Source organism: Monocercomonoides exilis (genome assembly GCF_001643675.1).
Source record: "Monocercomonoides exilis strain PA203 chromosome Unknown scaffold48-729018, whole genome shotgun sequence".
NCBI lineage: Eukaryota > Preaxostyla > Oxymonadida > Polymastigidae > Monocercomonoides > Monocercomonoides exilis.
The window spans coordinates 485762-504992 of record NW_027150593.1 but is presented as its reverse complement, the minus strand read 5'-3'; the positions used below and the strand labels follow the sequence as shown (position 1 = coordinate 504992).

At 37.3% G+C, this 19231-nt stretch overlaps 2 protein-coding genes across 2 annotated transcripts; both read left to right on the top strand.

Annotated features, from left to right (window-relative positions):
• Positions 1-2738: 2738 nt before the first annotated feature.
• Positions 2739-3856, top strand: MONOS_18144 (uncharacterized protein; the record flags this gene model as incomplete). The annotated part of the gene is made up of 2 exons (XM_067871134.1): positions 2739-3143; positions 3362-3856. 2 exons carry the CDS (start codon positions 2739-2741, stop codon positions 3854-3856), a joined length of 900 nt encoding a protein of 299 aa, XP_067721257.1.
• Positions 3857-9683: 5827 nt separating this feature from the next.
• MONOS_14355 (uncharacterized protein) lies at positions 9684-18832 on the top strand (the record flags this gene model as incomplete). Its single annotated transcript, XM_067867152.1, has 2 exons — positions 9684-9686; positions 9839-18832. The coding sequence occupies 2 exons, from the start codon at positions 9684-9686 to the stop codon at positions 18425-18427; spliced, it is 8592 nt and encodes a 2863-aa protein (XP_067721256.1). The 3' UTR covers positions 18428-18832.
• Between the last annotated feature and the right edge of the window lie 399 nt (positions 18833-19231).

The window sequence follows — 19231 nt, the reverse complement described above, 5'->3', positions numbered from 1 at the left end:
GTGTGATGAAGATGGAAGGAGCCGAAAAGAGAATGAGTGTGCTGAACTGTTCCTTTGTGAAATGTCGGAGCACAAAAGAGAAGTGAAGAATGATAGAGATTTGTGAATGCTTGGATGTGAAAATAGACAATAGCCTTTTTAATGGGAGTTCAAAGGAAAGAAATGAATTTCATTTGAATGCAGAAGATAAATAGATGTGCAAGTGGGATGGATCTGTTGTGGATATTGTGAAGAGTTCTGTGATGATGAAAGATTCAACAATCTCTAATTCTCCAAAAGGTGGAATAACAATGAGTGGAGAAAGAATAAGAATTGAAGCAGTAAACATTTAACATTATTTATTGAGACTTTTTCTCTTTGTTGAAACTGCAATAAACTTAATTTTTTGTTGCAAGTCCAATCCTGTTAATGTTTTTAATAGTTTTGAAAGAGCTGTATGTTTTTAAATATCTTATTCATTTTCGATTTTTGTTTTATTTTCAATATTGAGAATGAAATGATTTTTTTATATTTGAAAAAAACATTTCAGAATTATTTCAAAAACAATATCAAAATAAAAAATTAAAAAAAAACCTAAACTCGCTTTTCATTATTTTTATTAAAAACATTTCTATTTAAATCTGAAACATTTTATGAATAACAAAAAAATGAAAAGAATAGAAAAATTAACTCATTAAAAACAAATTCTCAATTATACTCAATTCCAAATGATTTGGAGACTTCAAAGATTAAATAAACCAAATAATTTCTTGTTTCAATGCATTTAAAAATAGAAATTCTGAATTAATAGTTATAAAAATGCAAAAATATGTCAGTTTTCAAAGATTCAAATAATTTTATCACTTTTTATTCGTTAGGAAGTTTTGCTAATATTTTTCGAGCCATTGCAACCTTATTTGAAATTAAAAATTTGCAGCTTTAAAACATTCAAGCGAAAAAAAAACATGATAATCTGTTTGAAAAAAGGAGCTGTTTTCAAAATTAAACAAATGGGCATATAATTATATACTTATATAAACATATAAAGGTGAAAGAATTACACACTTTTGGGCTCTGTTTTAACCAAAACAGCATATTCAAGTTTTCCAGATATTAAAAATTTATTGTGGGTTAGATCAAAGATATTTAATAATAATTTTTATTTATGATTTATAATTTTATGATGAAAATTAACAAATAAAATAAGTTTATATAATAATGCAAACACTTCTGATGTGTAAAAATCACGTTTTCTTTAAAATTTGAATAATTATTTATGAAATTCATGTTTTTATGGGTCATTTTTCAAAAATCATTTTTTTCAACAATAAAAATTTTTTTCGAAAAATCGGTCCATAAAAAGTTTTGAAATAATTATTATCTATTAATTCGTTATAATTTGAGGGTTTAAAAACGCAAATTGCAAAAGGAACGCGTTTGAACCTATGCCATCTTGAGTATATTTCTCATAAAGAACAGTCGTCGTTCCTGTCTTATTTTTTCTTCATATGGTCTGGCCAATGCAGTGCTGAGAGATCACACTTTATGAATCTTACAGTTTTCTCATCAGACAATTTTTAATAATCAGAAAAGAGCAAAAGCTAACCAATTAATTACTATGCCTTGAATTTCATTTTCCGCAAAACTACAAAAAATTCTTTTTTCTTGTCAAAGGCATTCAGTCATTCGAAGTCAAAAAATGGAACTCCTTCATCTAATCATCAATGGATGCATTTGAACAACCGTCTCTCATGATAATTTAAGGTCACTGGAACAGGAAAAAATAGACATGCGATTGTTGAATGTTACTCATGGAAATAGACGCTCTTCAAAATCAGAGTTTGCGTTAGCACAAAAAATAGTAATAATGGAACGTTGCAGATAACACACGAAAATCATATAATAGCTTTTTCAGCAGTTTTGATGTTTTTATTATATTCAAAAAGCAATTCATCACAAAGGTTTTTTTTTTATTTTCTTTCTCTTATTTATTTTTAAGTTGCATTTATTGAGATTGTTAGAAGAATCTCCAGAATTCTGCTCCAAGGAAGAGAAAGAAGAACATACACATACACAGGAGCCTGGAAAAGTGGACAATGAACGAAGAGTCATTTTATTCATTGGAACAAACTATCGAAAATATGATGAACTGCAGTCGCAATGAAAGAACATGTGAAATGGGCTTGCGTTCGAAGCGAAAGAGATAAGTTGTCGTGAAAGGAAGAATTTTCGGAAGACAATTAAGAGGTCTCTTCCCCCACAAAAGACACGGAATTTATTGAAAATCCAAATTTTCTTCAAGCAGAGCCACATAAAGATCTTATGCATTCGTCCACTGCGAATCCAGATAGCCTTGAAACGCTATATGCAAAGCAAATAATATCCCAATCATTTTTTCCCAGTGGTTGAAGAAAAGCAGTTATGCATTTTGCATCTCACTGATCAACAGACAAAACATCTTTCTCGGTAAAAATGCTCCAATCGCTACAAACTCATCTTAAGGCTCTGTTTGCCAAACCGAGTATAAATGCAGTTATGCTTCAACTGAAGGCAAATGTCCGTTCTCATCCCTTTCTCTTCTCTTCTTTTCTCCATCTCTCCAAAAGCACATCGAACCTTCTGCCTTTCTTCTCCTTCAACACATTAATTTCAATCATTCATGACTTCATCATCTTCATCCTATTCCTCATCTTTTTCCTACTCTTCTCTAGTAGTGACCAATCTCTCTTTCCACCCCACCCCATCGTTCTGAGATTGCCATGATGAGCCGCATAAGAACAATGCACTGTCTACTCCACCGGAGCTATCTCAACCGCTGTGCACAAATGGCTGCTGCTTCTGGTGCTTCACGTCCTTCTTCTTCTTTTTCCTCCATCTCGTTACGTGGATTGTTTCACAACAAATTCCTGACAGGGGAAGAGCAGCAGATGAGGAGGATGAGGCAACAGTTCGGAAGAAGAAGGAAAAGACAATATTTTGTTCTCCCACCAGATGTGTTTGAGGCGCTGCAGCTGTATGCAGAGTTTCGGATGGTGGAGCGGTATTCGGAAAATCTGGAGAAGAGGAAAGGAGAAAGAAAGAAAGAAGCAAGGAATAAGAGAAGAGAGGGAAAAAGGACAAGAGAAATGATTAAGATGAGGAAGGAGTTGAAGCCTGAAAATGATGTGAAGAATAATGATGATCAAAATGAAAATAAATTAAAAACAGAAGAAAACGAGAGTTTTTCATTGATGAGAAGAAATTCTTTGAAGGAAACGAAGAAAAATGAAGAAAATGAAGTTTTTCATATAGCTCCATCTTCAGTTATGAAGACAGGAGAAGAAAGATGAGACACAAACAGAGATAAAAACTGCTTCGGCTGATGAAACTGCAGGAAATACAGAAAAAGAGGGATGAGAAAGAAGAGAAAGAGAGGAGGCGGAAGAAGAAAGAAGAGCGAGAGCGCAGGAAAATGGAGAAAATGGCGAAGAAGATAGAGGAAAAAGACAAGAATCTGTTTAGCAGCATCCAGGAAATATTACAATCACACCTTGGGACAGGCACACAGATCAACCAGAAAGAGAACAAAATGGCAAGCGATGTGCCACAAGAGGCGAAAGAAAGCCAAACGCCAATTTTGACAAGAGAGCTGAAATCGGACAGCGAGCTGAATGATTTAGCAAATTCCCACATAGAATATTTGAGCGATGAACTGGATGTGCCTTGCCGTTATGAGCGTATCAAAAGCGAGGAAAACGAGCAATTTGTGTGGAAGATGCGAAAAGTGCCTGTGTATGCAGCAGTCGAAGCGAGGAGATCGACGGCTCGGTTGGATCTGATGAGTGCACTGAAGAGCGGGCTAAAGCTTAGCCAGGCGGAACATCGAAGAGGAAGCTGAAGAAACACACAGAAAGAGAAGGAAAGAAGCAGGGAAAGGATCACCTCTGTTGTTTCAGAAGGAGAAATGGATAAGAACCTTTTGTCAGAGCTGCATGCATGGGAGAAGAGATGAGCTGTCTTTCTCAAAGTTGGCGTCTGACTTCACATCTCAGAATTCAATGGTGATGGATCTGATGCAGAAACACCCTGCCCTCAATTTTGTTGCGCCTTTTGATTCATCTGCTGATTTTTTTTAACTGAAAATACAAATATTGATCTGCATCCTCTTTCTCACTGCAAATTACTATTCATCATCTGCTTCTCCTCCTTTCATTCTCTTGAGATCTTTACCACCGCCACCGTAGATCATTCAATGAGCACATTACGCTTATGGCTTCAACATCTCATTCATCTTCGACAACAACTGCTTCTTCTGCTGAGAGAGAAGACATTGAGCTGGAGAGCTGAGTTCTGAATGCGTTCTTACAGTGTGTATGAAGGAGGTCAAAATGAAAGAAGAAGAAGAAGAGAAGAAGGTAAAGAATGATATAAAGGGATATGATGGATCTGTTATAAAATTCTGTGAGTCTTTCGATTGAGAATGAAGCACAGGTGAAATATCAATGTTCTCTGCAAGTCAAAGATCCACAGAATTTTGCGTACCTATTAATCATCCGATTCTTATCACCGCATCCGAGTGCTGGAAGAAGAATGCGAAATCATTGACTTTGTTTGATAATGTCCAATCAAATGAAGTTTTTGCTCCACTTCCAAACACTTCTCCTCTTGCTCTGCTAGCGGCTTATTCAATCTCTAAAGAATTTATTGCTTTCCCCGAAATATTTTCGATCTTTTTTTCCGTAATTCTCATAGACATTGGAACCCTATGAGCCACATCCTCACCATTGATAAAATATCTGACTCTTCACTATCTTCTTTTTTATCTTGTTTGGAGTGCTGGTCAGACTGTATCATTCGCACCGTCTCTTCGCAGATGCTCATAAGGCAGCTCATCATTTGCTCCTCTTACAGACGTGTATGTTCAACGCAAGTGGAACGACGTGTTGTTGGAGATGATTAAAGTTGAGAAGAAGTAGATGAAGGAGAAAAATTCGACGAGGTGCATTTTATGTAAAGCACATGTGTTTCATAATGATGATAAAAAGCTGATTGTTTTTATAAAAAAGTCGGATCTTGTGTGGAAGCAACAACATTATCCGAAATAATATCATTACAAAGATAATTTCAAGATTTTCTTTCTTATTAACTTATTATTGTTAACTTTAAATAACTGTATTTTTCCAACACCTTTTTTAATCCAAGTTTCATTCTTTTAAAAAGAAATTTCTTTAGTTATCAGAAATACATCCAATATTTTCTAGTCATTTGCAATAAAGTTCTATTGCAGATAATATTGCACTCTTCTGAATGAAGATAAGAAAAATTATTGGAAATTAAAAATGTGAAGCTTATTGTTTCGATAAAGCATATTGAAATCAATTTTGTTTAAAATAAAAAGGAATTTTGTTGGTTTTCACATTGTGCAGTGAAATCAAAACAGCAATTCTTTTGATAGAGATGTGAAAGAAGAAAAACCAAGGTTAATTTGTTCGAATGATATAGCTTTTTTGATAAATTTTTCGTTGTTCATTGTATGATAAATGAAATCAAGGAAGTTACTGTCTGTAGATATTCATGAAAATAATGTAGAATAACACACAAAAGGAATAACAAAATTTTTGAATAATGATTATGGTGATTTAAATCAAAAACATGATTTATTGTGGGACAGATCAGACTAAAAAAAAGTGATTTTTCAAAAATTTTCACCTATTTGCGAAATGTGATTTAAAGGACAAATCAATCCAATATTAAATATAAGTTTTCCGACAATGAAAAAAACCTGAAACAACATTCTAAAATATTATATAGTTTCATTATTATCCATTGATAATGACATATCATCGACTTTTCTTCGTTTGCATGATACATTTTATGAATGGTATTCAAATGTTTCAGTTTCTTAATCCTCCTCATATATATAACTCATATCATTTCCACACATAAAATTATCATCCCTTATCTTTCTCCTGAGCCTCACCATCCATTTCTCTTCCTTTGTTAACTCTTTTGTTTCATATTGCCGTCACTTTTCTTTTTCTTCTTAAAAAAACAAGTTTTTTATCCATTTTTAATGTTTGATCCTTTTCTGTCGAAAACTTTTCTTGTTTTTTCCCTTTTTATTGAAGTTTTTCCTTTAAAGAAAAATCTCCAAACGCACTTAACTTTGAGTTATTTGAAGATAAATGATCTGCAAATGAATTTTTTTGATTAACAGGTGAACCGCTCACACGAGAAAGTTCCGGTGCAGCTGCCACTGGATAAATTCCTGTGTTCAGAAATGCAGTTTTAATCTTTGAAGGAGATGTTTCTGCTGATAAAGCTTCTGACAAAACATCAGCCAAAGCTTTGTAATACGAAGAAGTTGAAAAATGAGTGGGAGCAACAAAAGAGTTCTGCAATTCTTGTTTAAATCTGGAGAACACGCAATTGTCGCAAGGTTGGAGAAGGTGTGTCATATTCCGTGGTAAAAACTCGATAATAATATTTTTTTTCTGCAAAAACTTTAACTTCTAAATCATGGTGAGATCTGTGATTGTCTAATAAAAGAAGAGCCTTTTTTGATTGGGACACTTTCAGTTTGTCGGAAATTAAAGAAAACTATTTCTGAATCATAATAAATCAAAATAAATTCGAAGTAATCCAGCCAGATGATGAACCTACGAAAAAAATATTAAATGAAGACAACTAAGAATGTTCCTGTAGCATGGTTTTTTGAGGGAAAATAAAAATATGAGGAAGATGTGATCCGTCAGCACATACGCATACGTAAATCGTTGCGTTTTCTGTTTTTGGCAATGAAGAAGGAGAAGGTGGAGTTTGATTTAAAAAGCAGACTACTAAATTCTCTGTTCCATTCAGAATTCATAATGAAGATTCATCAAAATTTTAGATATTGGAGGAGCTTGTTTTTTAAGATGAGATGACAGTTGTCAACTTTTCGAACCATGCACGTGAAGTCTCATGAGATTGCGCGTTGATTTTTGCAAATTCTTTGGGTCTTCATAGACTTACCTTTTGAACTCCGCTCCTTTTTATCAAATGGTGGAAAATACGAACTTTCAAGCTTTTTATGCACAAAGCATGAAAAAAATGTTTCACTCATAACATTTTAAAATTTTATCACATTTCAGAAAATCTTTGTTTTTCTTATCTGTTAACAGGCATCGTAGAAATTAAAACATATACTTTTCCAATATTTCACGAATGTCAAAAAATGGACACATTTTTATTATGCTTTTTGACATGAAAAAGTTAATAGAAAATGCATAATTTTTCAATGAAAATGCCTGAAGTGAAATATTTTGCCCCAAATGAAGAAGAAATACCTGATGAAAATGATTTACTTGTTTCTGATGACAGCGAAACAAGTGAAACCGACAATATTGACCCAGTCGATGGTTTATCTGCCTCTGAGTTTTCAGAAAACTCATTAAGATAGACTTATTTATTTATTTATTAATTGATTAATTTATTAATTTATTAATTTTTTTTGATTATTTATTATGATTTTTTCCCCCTTTTTTAGAAAAATTTTCGACCCATTTTCATAATTTTTGACAAATTAAAATTTTATTTTAATAAACTTCCGCATGTTTTTAACTACTCAAAACATTACAAATGATGTTTATAAGTAACAAACAAACGAAATATGCAAGAATAAGAAATTGCTGTTAAGTGTGCATATGCCGATTTTTTTTTTTTTTTTTTTTTTTTTTTTTTTTTTTTTTTTTTATTTTCATGTTTTCATTATTTCGGCACAAATGTGAGTTGTTCTTCGAAGTCAGCAAATTTTCATATGATAATTATTAACTGTTTTCATGAATTGTTCGTTTTTGATATTTTTTGTGATTTTTGAAATAAAAGAACACATTCAAGGAACTTTCATAATTATAAATGTATTCAAAAAGGCAAAGTGTTCCTCAGTTTTGTCTTTGGTACATCCCTTTATTTTCAGATATTATGTTCAAGAAAACCTGGAGCATCAAAAAATCTGACACAAAAAAGTTTTTTTCGAAAAGAAAAAATCATTTGAGATTTACTTACATCATGAATTTTGAAAGGAAATATTTCACGAACATATATGTTTATTGCATTATAATAAGTTCAGCAATTTGAATTATTTCCATTGTTCACTTTTGAAAGTGAATAATTTCAAAAAAAAAAAAAAAGGAATTATTTGAACGCTAGAATTGTTAAGTTCACTGTTATTTTTGCAAGTGTAAAGTCTTTGAAAAATGAAATAAATATGAAACAAAACTTAAAAATTATTCTAACACAAATAAAAAAGAAAAAAAAATAATCTCAGAAAAGTTGAAGAAAAACGATTTGACATTGCAAATATAATGTTCACTTTAATAAAATGTGTTTCAATTAATTACTCACCATATGAATTGAAAATAAAATTTTTTATAATTCAAGCGAAAGACAAAAATATTATAATGATTGCATTTTCATACTCAGCAAAGTTTTTTGATTACTAACAAATGAATTGAAAGAATATTTTTTATCACTCTTTCAAACTGTTATTGTGAGCTTATTCAGAAAAAAAAGCCCATTTTGAGGAATAACACATTTCGATAAAACACTGATGCTTTGAAAATCAGTCCTCATTAGTTTATAAATTCCCATATTGAATTTTTGAAGCCGAATTTATTCAGAAACATGGGTTGATCCACATCAAAAAAACAACTCAATTTGATTGGAGAAGAACAGAATGCCATTCTTGATAGAGCTTCTTCTTCTTCTGAATGCCTCTTCAACAGAAAATGATTTATCGCACAGAAATCGGAATAAATCAATTCCCACCAATAATTTCGCAAATCGCTCATTCAACAACGAAAAATCAAAATCTCACTTTCTGTCAAATCAAGATGATATGTTGCCAGATTGCTTCACACATCACATAGAACACATTGAACCCCACACAATGATTTCAACTGCTCTATTTTTGCACAATGCTTCTGTTCATTTGATGCACACAACAATGATTCCAAACCTTCAAAATGGTTTTGCCTTCATTGATGACTTTTCAGTTTTTATTGCACATTCCTGTTGTGTTGTGATTGCGCAAAGCTCTCATCCGCTGTTGAGCTCTGATGGTGGAGATATCATTCTTGGTTGTCTAAATATTTCATTTTCATGCAACAATCATCATCTTCTATCACTCGTAAAAACACTTCATGGGAGCCCTTCGTTTTCGCAACATCATGGTTCAATTGCACTGTTGTCAACAACACTGTCATCTTTTGCTTTCTCTTCACATCCGCTTGTTGGAAATCACCTCACAAATGATATTTCCATCGATAATTGCAACTTTCACAATGTTTCGAACACAGAAAATGGAAATAGAAATGACTTCACATCACATGTCGATTCAACCGTCTCTTGCTGTGTATTTTCAGAAGTAACTTCACCTTTTGATGGGGGGATTGTGCAGGGAATTCACCTTTGCAAAAAGTTTTCTGCTTTGAACTGCACATACACTCGCTATCACACTTCCACATATTTACACTCTTACACAGAAATGCTTGATTTATCATCTCAAAATGATATTCTTTTCTATGATTGCTTTTTTTCTGTGAATGAAACATACGCAGTTGATATTCACTTTTCTCAAAACGTGTCATTCAGAAATTGTGTTTTTCAAAATGGATCTGCAAGATCAATCCACAGCGAAAATTCATCTTTTTTGCTAATCATCAATACATCATTTTCATGTATTGATGGTTTACTTGGCGGAGCTTCATTGGCAGTTAATAGCGTAAACAACATAACAATTGAGGATTGCACATGCTTCACCATTCATGCACAAAGAAATGGAGGAGCAGTTCATCTTAACAGAGGCTCTTCATGTGAAATATTACAAACATTATTTCAGAATTGTTCTGATTCAGCCTCTTCTGAAGAATTTGGCGGTGGAGCTGTTTGGATTGGAGATACAGGACCGAATCTGATTTCTGATTGCCAATTTTCGAATTGCTCCACAAATGAAAAAGGTGGTGCAATTCTTTTCTCAGATGATGGTGAATCTTTTCCGTTTCTTTCTTCGTTTGTCAAATTCTGCTTTTTCGACAACAACACAGCGGCTGTTGATGGACAGGATGTGGGCATTCTGAAAAACTGGATACAGTTGTTAACCCAAGGTTCTTTCGTGGAATGCAGAACAATGACAAACAGAACTCAAAGGGTTATGTATGGATCAAATGATGAAAGCGGCTGGATCAAGCTTGGCTTTTTTGACAAATTCTATGTGAACTCTGTCGATGGACTTGACCACTATGCATGTGGTCTGAATCAGAGAAAATGCAAATCCATCTCTTTTGTGACAAATGTGATCGATCCCGACAAAAGCTCGCAAACAAACATTTCGGTGGATCCATCTTCATACATCGAGAGCAACTGCAATTTCGGCACAAGGAATATTGAACTGACAAACTCTGGAAGCGCAAAAGTTACAATCATATCGTCCATTTCTTCTGGTTCATTGTTTTCCGTTTCAACCGGTTCTCTGAAAGTCTCATCATTCGATTTTGTTCACAACACAACAAAATCGTCGACAGAAACTTCATTGTTCTCTCTCACATCCCACGGATCGTTGCAACTTCGAATGTGCTCCATTTCAGCTGATTCTGCACACAGCGAGCAAGAGCCATTGAAGGAATCCCTGTTTATATTAAGTGCGGGCAACACAATGATTGACTCGACAGTAATTACTGGATTTCATTTCTTCTCCAAAGCTGCCATCACTTTCACAGATAGCTGTGAGATAAGTCTCGCCAACTCATCGATTTCTGGAATTTCTCGAAAAACAGGAAATGGAGGAGGGATTGAAGGTGTTGTTGGTGCTGGAAAAAGTCTGGTTGTTGAAGGAGGTGAGCTTTCAGAATGCAGTTCTGAATGCGGCAATGGAGGTGGAATCGCTTTGAGAATGCAAGCTGAATCTTCTTTCAGAATGGAAAAACCAGAAAATGAGACTGCAGGATCCTCACTTGTTTCGTGCTCTTCTCACATGTCTGGAGGAAATGGCGGTCTTGGAGGAGGAGTATATTTATATGCAGAAGACAACAGTGTGCCAGACATTGCTTTCATGAAAACAGTCTTCTCAGATTGTTCAGCTGAAAATGGACAAAATATTTTTGTGAATTGCCACGATCTGTCGCTGACCATCCAAAAAGAGAAAATCAAAATTGTTAATGGTATTTCAGACTCTGCACAGCTGGAAGGATACGAGAGATCAACAACAAATGAAACATTTCCAATTCCGTTGGACACATATCTCAGAGTCTTCACATCTCCTGCATTCATTGCCGGAGCAGATGGCCACGATTACACTGCATGTGGCTTTTCGGATTATCCATGCTCCACGATCGAATATGCCGTTTCACTGAGATTTCGAAATGAAAAGAGGCAAATATGCCTTCTTCAACCATTTTTGCTTGATCGTGCACTTGTTGTTGACACACAACCTTCCGACTTCACAGCGATGCCAGAAAAATCACAAATCAAAATAGCTCAAGATATACGCGATGCCAGAGAAAACATTATCCAAACAAAAACAGATTGCTCTTTTCAAAGCATTTGCTTCTCTCTTCCTTCATCTTTCCTCAATTCAATAAGCGCAGTGTTTCATTGCTGCGATAAAAACCTGTCTCTCGAAAAATGCTCGTTTGCTTCAGATTCCAATGCAATTGATGTTTCGCTTGCAACTGCCTCAAAAGGATGCATAAACATCAGAAATATGGTTTTGACTGGGCTGTGTTTCAGTTCTCGTTCTGCACTTGCGATTGAAGGAGACGAATCGAGATGCATGTGCGAGAATTTGATCTGGGCAGACATTGCTGTTCAATCATCAAGCCCAGCAATAAAAGTTTCAGATGGATCTGCTTTGGAAATATGTAATTCGGAGATTAGTGAGCTGAACATAGGATCCAGCAGCTTTATTGGGTTGAAAGAATCAACAACTATAAGCATCATGAGCACGTCTTTCAAAAGTGTCAAAAAGCAAACCGGAAATGGAGGTGTGATGCATGGCATAATTGGAGCAGGAAAATCATCAACATTATGGAATTGCACAGTGGACCAATGCTTGTGCACAGATGCAAACTTCGTTGCAGGCGGAGCCATTCATGCAGAAGTGAAAAGCGCAGGATCATTCGTGCTCTCGAACAACACACTGAAAGGATGCTGTGTGCACAAAGACACTGGAGTTGGAGGAGCTGTTTATTTGAAGTTACCAGAGGTTGGGGTGGCGTACTCCATGAAGCAGCTTTTCTTTTTGGACAATCAAGCTTCATTGGGGAACGATGTATATTTGATATGCCCAAATCCACGAGATATCATCACCAGCCAGCGATGGGAAGGATCTGCCAAAGAGGATGAAGACAACAAATACAAATGGGTCGTGGATTCAGAGGATAATCCACTCACCAATGTTTCGATCCTGTATTATCTGTTTCCCCCCAAAATCAGCACAGTCTTCATCAAAAACGGTGGAAGCAGCAATGCCATGTGCGGAGATGACCTGGAGCCCTGCGGAGATCTGATGTTTGGCTTCAGAAAAATGCGTTCAGATCAAACAGCCATCAATATTCTCGACTCATGCAGTTTAAACGATGTTCTGGACAGAAATGGATTGTCGCTCACAGTTCGTGGGATTTCTTCCACAAGTCGATCTTCATTCGCGATTGACGCAAATGGGGGCTTTTCATTGAAAACCGAGATCCATTCTGCATCGCTGATGCTTTCATATTTGAGGTTCAATCTTTCGCAGGAGTCTTCTGTCGGGCAAATGATTTCCATTCAAGGCGGGAGTCTGTTTGTTGATGACTGCCTTATCGGAGGTGAATCTGGAACAAACACTTCAACGAATATGTGCATCATCAGAGGAAACAAAGGAGTGATTCAACTGACAAAAACAGAAATCGCTCATCTCTCATTTTCAGGTGACGGTGGAATAATATCCGTTTCAGAGGGTTCGGTTCATATTGAAAATTCAGACTGGTCATTCGCAGAAGCAAATAAGCCCTTATTGAATGTTGCAAGCTGCACAAACGTGATAATGGCTGGCAACTGTGCTTTTGACAGCTGCAAGTCCAGGGCTGCAGAAGGAGGCTTCGCGAAATGCAGTCTTCACCCAGCAGGCATGCTGAGATTCGGAAATACAAGCATCACAAACAGTGGCATTGCTGATTGCACTGGAAGAGGAGGCGGAGTTTTCCTTTCTCTTCCCGAAGGTGCAAACAACGACTTCCTGTTCGAAAACATCACTTTCAGAAGCAACTCAGCAGAGTGCGGCAAAGACCTATTTCTGATTTGCGACAACTTGAATGCTTCTGTCAGCCCATCCAAGTTCTTGATATCATTGGTGACAGACGATGGCCAGAGATCGGCCGACTTGATGGGATGCGACCGCAGTTGCTTCAAGGACTCAAATCATGATCTGTATTTGTTCTTGATCCAGTTTCAGTCGCAAAGCATCATCATCTCTTCAGCAGGATTTGACATGATCGGCTGTGGAAGTGAAAGATATCCCTGCTGCTCATTCGCAAGAGGGTTTCAGAACATCCTGTCAGACGAGCAGCAAAAGAAAATAACCATTGTCGATGGGGCTTCAGTTGACCACTCATATGATTTGTCATCATTTGAGGTGGCTTCATCAGATCCTTTGAATGGATGTTCTCTGACAATCAATCCAAATTCATCTGATGGAAGGGTGGATGATGTTATTTGCAGCCATGAAGCTTTGTCGTTTGAATCGATCTGCTTTTCGCTTCCGCTTTCTTTCATTTCTGGACAACTTGGATTGCTCCAATCTGCTCCTTCTCCTGATAAAGGATTGACAATCGAGAATTGCACATTTTCATTCTTCTCTTCTCTTTCTTCTCTTGACAGTGCATGCCAGTATTATCTCATTCGCTCCGCTGGAGGTTTCGTTCATCTGAGTCTGTGCACATTCGATCCTCGCAGCTTCAAAGACGTTCCATTAATTATCAGATCTGATTTTTCTGCTGATAAATGCAATTTCACTGGAGGAAAAGCATCAGGCAGATCAAGAGGAGGTGTCGTTGCTTGCTATGTGTCCACACATTTTTCGTTGTCTTTTCAAGAATGCGAATTAGAATATTGTGGTTGCTCAGAAACACATGGAAGAGGAGGTTTCTTGTTTGCAGACTGTTCATCTTCAAATGAACCGCAACCTTTTTCTTTCAAGAATGTGATATTTCGAGGAAATAGTGCATATCTTGGAAAAAGTCTTTTCATTGCAGCTCGTGAATTGAATGGATCAGTCACAAGCACCACTTTCAACTTCAACTTCTCTTCTTTGGCTGATGATCCAAACGAATTTGTTGGGAGCGATCCTCTGAATGAAAACACAGATCTGTTCCGCTTTTTGATTGGGTATTCTTCAAACACAATATTCATTTCCAGCAAAGGAATGGATGTTACGAGATGTGGGAATGAGGACGACCCTTGCTCAACATTTTGGAAGGGGATGAACCAAATCAATCAAAGTTCTGCCCAAAAACAAATATTCATTGACAACACTTCTTTTGTGCAAAATATGTTTGATTTATCCAACTACTCAGTTGCATCAACTCATTGTGTGTCAGATGAACCAACAAAGGCAAAACTTGTACTGAAGAAGCCTGGAGTGGATAATTTTGCAAATGGGTTGTTTTCAAACTCTTGGAGTCTGTCATTCCTGCAAATCGACATTTTCCTTGATGTCACACTGGATGATGTGGATGGATTTGTTATTTGCAGCAAGAATGGGCAACTGTCCCTCGCACGATGCTCACTAAGCTCAGATGTTTCTGTCCGCTTCCAGAGCTTGATCTTCATTGAGATGCAAAGCGGTCCTTTGCTCATTTCCAACTTCGAAGTTCTTCAGTTGACTTTCGAATTGGAATTGATTTCCATTTGGAGCGGCAGTCCATGTGTTCTGAGCAAATGCATTTTGTCAAATATGGTGACAGACAAAGGATTTATTCGTCGCATTGACGGCCATCTTCCAGAAAGAAATGAAGTTCCAACAATAACGATCAGTGCTTCAACATTCCAAAAAGTGTCTTCTTCTTTGAACGGTGCTTGCATTCTGCAATGTTCTTCAATCTCCCCATCAGCCATGCAGATCAATGGTTCGACATTCGATATGTGCAGATCCGAATCATCGGAAAACGGTGGAGCCATGCTGTTCATGCTTGGAATTGGCGGTCGATTTGAAGTGAACAACAGCAGAATCACAAATTGTGAGTGCTCTCTTTCAAATGGGAAAGGCGGAGGTGTATATTTGAAAACCGAAGGGCAGGGATCTCTGGGTTTTGTTTTCAAGAACGACGAGTTCAAAGGAAACAGCGCTTGGAAAGGGAGAGACATATTTGTTGAGTGCTGGAGCATCGAAAGCCAGATCAATGAAGCTCAATTTCTCCTGGATCTTCGACCAGATGTGTTCAATCGTTTTGATGCAATCTTCGGATGCGACAATCAAAATCACAATCCGGTTGATCTGACGGATTATGTGACTGTCTACCAGCAAAGCACCATCGTTGTTTCATCATTGCAAGAGAGAAACGGATCAAATGGGCGGCAATGCGGGAAAGTGGATCAACCATGTCTGACTGTTGGGCGCGGGCTGGAGCATCTTGTGATTGACTTCGCTGCAAGGCTTCTGATCGGTGGCCTCGGCGAAATAGACAACGAATGCAACATCACAAACACGGAAATCAAATCTCTTTCACGAGAGAAGGCAAACATCACTTTTCGTTCTGCCCTCAGCATGACTCGCCAGTGCGTGATTTCAGCAGAAAATGAAGCGTCGATCGAAAGTGTGCGTTTTATCCTTCCCCTCACTTTTCCCTCGAGCCACGAAATATTATTTTCTGTTGTTGATGGAAGAGCTTCGCTTGTTTCATCTGAATTCTGCAGCGAGTCGGATAGCGGTTCAAACGCCCCAGTTCTTGTTTCTGCCACAAACTGTGAACTCATTTTGGAGGAAATGAAAATCCAAAACTTGAATTGCCCGAGAACGATCAAATGCGAAGATGGAAATATTATGATCCACAGATTAGAGCTGGATTTTGTCTGTTCCTCCAAAAGCATGTTGCTGGTGAAGAAGTCAAACGGTTCAATAGAAAAATTGGGGGTTTCAAACTGCATTATGAATGGTGGGTCATTCGTCGAGCTTGTTAACTTATCTCCAATGGAGTCATCGACGAAAATGGAATCATTTTCTTTCAAAGATATCACCTTCGCAAACGTCTCTTCGTTGACACCTGCTTCATGCATTGATTGCTGTGCACCTGAATGCAAACTCTCTCTGTCTAATTGCACTCTTTCCTGCTGCCCTTCAAACGCTGCTGAAGTTGGCAGTTTGTCTGCATTCTCATGTTGCGACAAGCTCATCGTAGAGTCCTGCCTTTTTCAAGGCAGCATCAATGATGAAAATGCTTATGACCCGCAAAATGGAAACAGTCAACTTGAAATATGCAATTGGAATGGATCATTGGTGCACTTTGACAATTGCTTGGCAATCGTAAATGACACAACAGTTGAGCAGTCACCGTTTGGAGGGATTTCCTGTTCTGGTGGAAGTGTTTCTGTGGCCGATGGAAGATTTTGCAACAACAATCCATCCATCCCTCAGTATCCATCTGCTCGAAGAAACATCATTTGCTCCAATGCGGGGGCACTGACAATTCTCAGTCTTAAAGGCGGAGACGGCTTGCTTCCAAATACGTCAATGTGGATCCTGAACAATGGATGCAACGTCTCTGGGATCGCAGAGGAAAGATCGTCTCCATTCTTTATTCCACGACTGCATTCTGTGAAAACCAATGAATTGAAAAGCGATTTGACACTTTCTTTCACCGGATCGCTTCTTCTGCCTTGCAATTTGTCGTTTCAGATAACCTCAAAAGCAGGCAATGTCGAATATGTTCAAAAGCATCACTTTTCTGACAAAGGGTTTCTTTCGGAAAGCGAGGTTCAAGGGTTCGTCTCGTTGTCGGTTTTCAACGAAGCACCAAGTGACACCGACTTATTCGTTTCCATTCTGTACGGCAACCTTGACCGTCTTTCATCGACTGAATCTATCGTCATCAAAAATAAATCAACATTCAATGAACACGAAAGCTTGACGAACAAAGGAACAAACACAATTTCGACTTTTCCGTTAATCATCATAATTGTATTTCTCTTGCTCTTTTTTATCGTCCTCCTCGGACTTATTGTGTTCGTCGTTCGGTGGAGGAAGGCAAAGAGACGAACAGAAGAACTGGAGGAGATTGTGAACGACACAGTGAAGAAGGATCCGAAGGCATTTGAGATGGTCACGATGGAGATGTCTCCTGAGGAGCAGTGGAGGAGAGAGGAAAGAGAAGCTGAGAAGAAGAATGAGGAGAGGATCAAGAAGAGGGTGTATGAGAAGAGCTTGGAACACTCGGAGTCATCAGAGCACCTTCTGTCTGAAAGTGGATCGACTGAATACATTCTTGGAAAGGATTCGGACAAGATTCCAGAATGGGTATTGGAGAAGGTTGAGGAAGAGGATATAAGAAAGCAGACTCCATCACCTTCCATTTCATCCACTTCAACAACTGATTCAGATTCAACATTTGTTCGAGGGGAGGATTTGTGTCCAACCACCTCGTCGATGTCGAATCTGGTGGATGCAATGGCATGCTCATCTCCTCATGAGAAGCTGATTGTGGATTTGAGGGATTCGTTGTTTATGTTGTTGCATGGAAAGAATGAGAAGAAGGAAATGCCAATTGAGACTTTGCAGGAGAGAGAACAAACAACAGCCCAAATCCTGTTCTGGGTTGCTAATCTCGCACTCCACTCGCTTGACGAAATGGAAAATCCACTCCAGTCATTGGTCAATCTGAGTCCTCACGTTGTTCTTTTCTCAGAACATATGGTGATCTGCATTGTGATGCACTCTGATCTCCTTTCTTCTGATGATTCTGACTCTTCTTCCATCTCGTCATCAACTGTTGTGACATCTGCAACTAATGATGATGATGATGATGACTCTCTGCCCTCGTCTGCCTTTGAGGATGAGAGCCTTTTCAAAAAAGAATGCATGAGGTGGAAGGCGCCTGAACTGCTGATCAACACGAAGTTGGGAGCAACAAAGAAATCTGTGGCATTCTCAGTTGGGATGATACTGTGGGAGTGCTTGACTCTAAAAATTCCGTTTGGGGAGTATGATGCCGAGGCAGCTGGGCAGAAGATTGCGAATGGAGAAAGGCCAAACTTGCATTGGATGGAGAATTCCTGCTTGGCAGAGCTGGCGAAGAAATGCCTGGCACAGCTTCCCGCTGACAGACCATCTCTCTTCAATTTGAAAAAGGAGCTATATCAGCGCTTCCCTCCAGGAGTCATGATTGTCACAGCATCCGATGCAATTGATTATGTTGAAGACACAAATGGGTATTTCTACGACAGCGGAGACTCCACATGCTGAATTGCACAAATCAATTCAACAAATATTGAGAGAGAATAAAAAATCACTTTTTATAAAGATAGAACAAACATCAATATCATTGACGAATCGTGTCTTTAGTTGAGAATAATTTCTTCGAATTTGAATGTGACAAATTTGTCATGAAAAGGATTGAAGAGAGTTGACAAACCTCGCGTGTGTATTCAAAAGGCCTTCACTGATGGATGATGCAAAGTTCTTTCCACAATAATAAGTAAATCACCATTTTTTTTCTTTCCATTTTGAGAGGAACTCCACAGGAAGTGAACTCTTTTGTTGAGTGCTTTCGCATTGTTCTTTGATGTTTGTCTGATTTTTTGTGAAAAATTATTCTTTCATCTCATTTGAAAGATTGAAAATAACAATCAAAATTCGTTTCATTGCTCATCCCTGACAAATATATCTCGCACACAAGAAATTGAAAAGCTTGTTCAAATATAAGATGCCATCATTCAGCAATCAGATTCAAATTGGAACATTCATTTTCATGTTTCAAATGTTTGATAAAATCAGAAAACAAAAACGACTTCAAACTTCTTTTTTCTTTTTGCCAAGAAGCTTTTTTCTCCCCTATATTTGCTCATTTGTCTGGCACGTTCCATAACTGCAAATCGGAATATTTAGAGCTGCACGAAATAAGAAAAATTCACATTTGCCAAAACAAAACTTGTTTCGATATTTCTCGATGTGTTGAATTGGTGCAAAAAGGAAAAAAAGAAAAAAAGAAAAAGAAGCGAAATCAACTCAGTGGCATATTTTCATGGAAGCAAATGACATCTTCAAAAT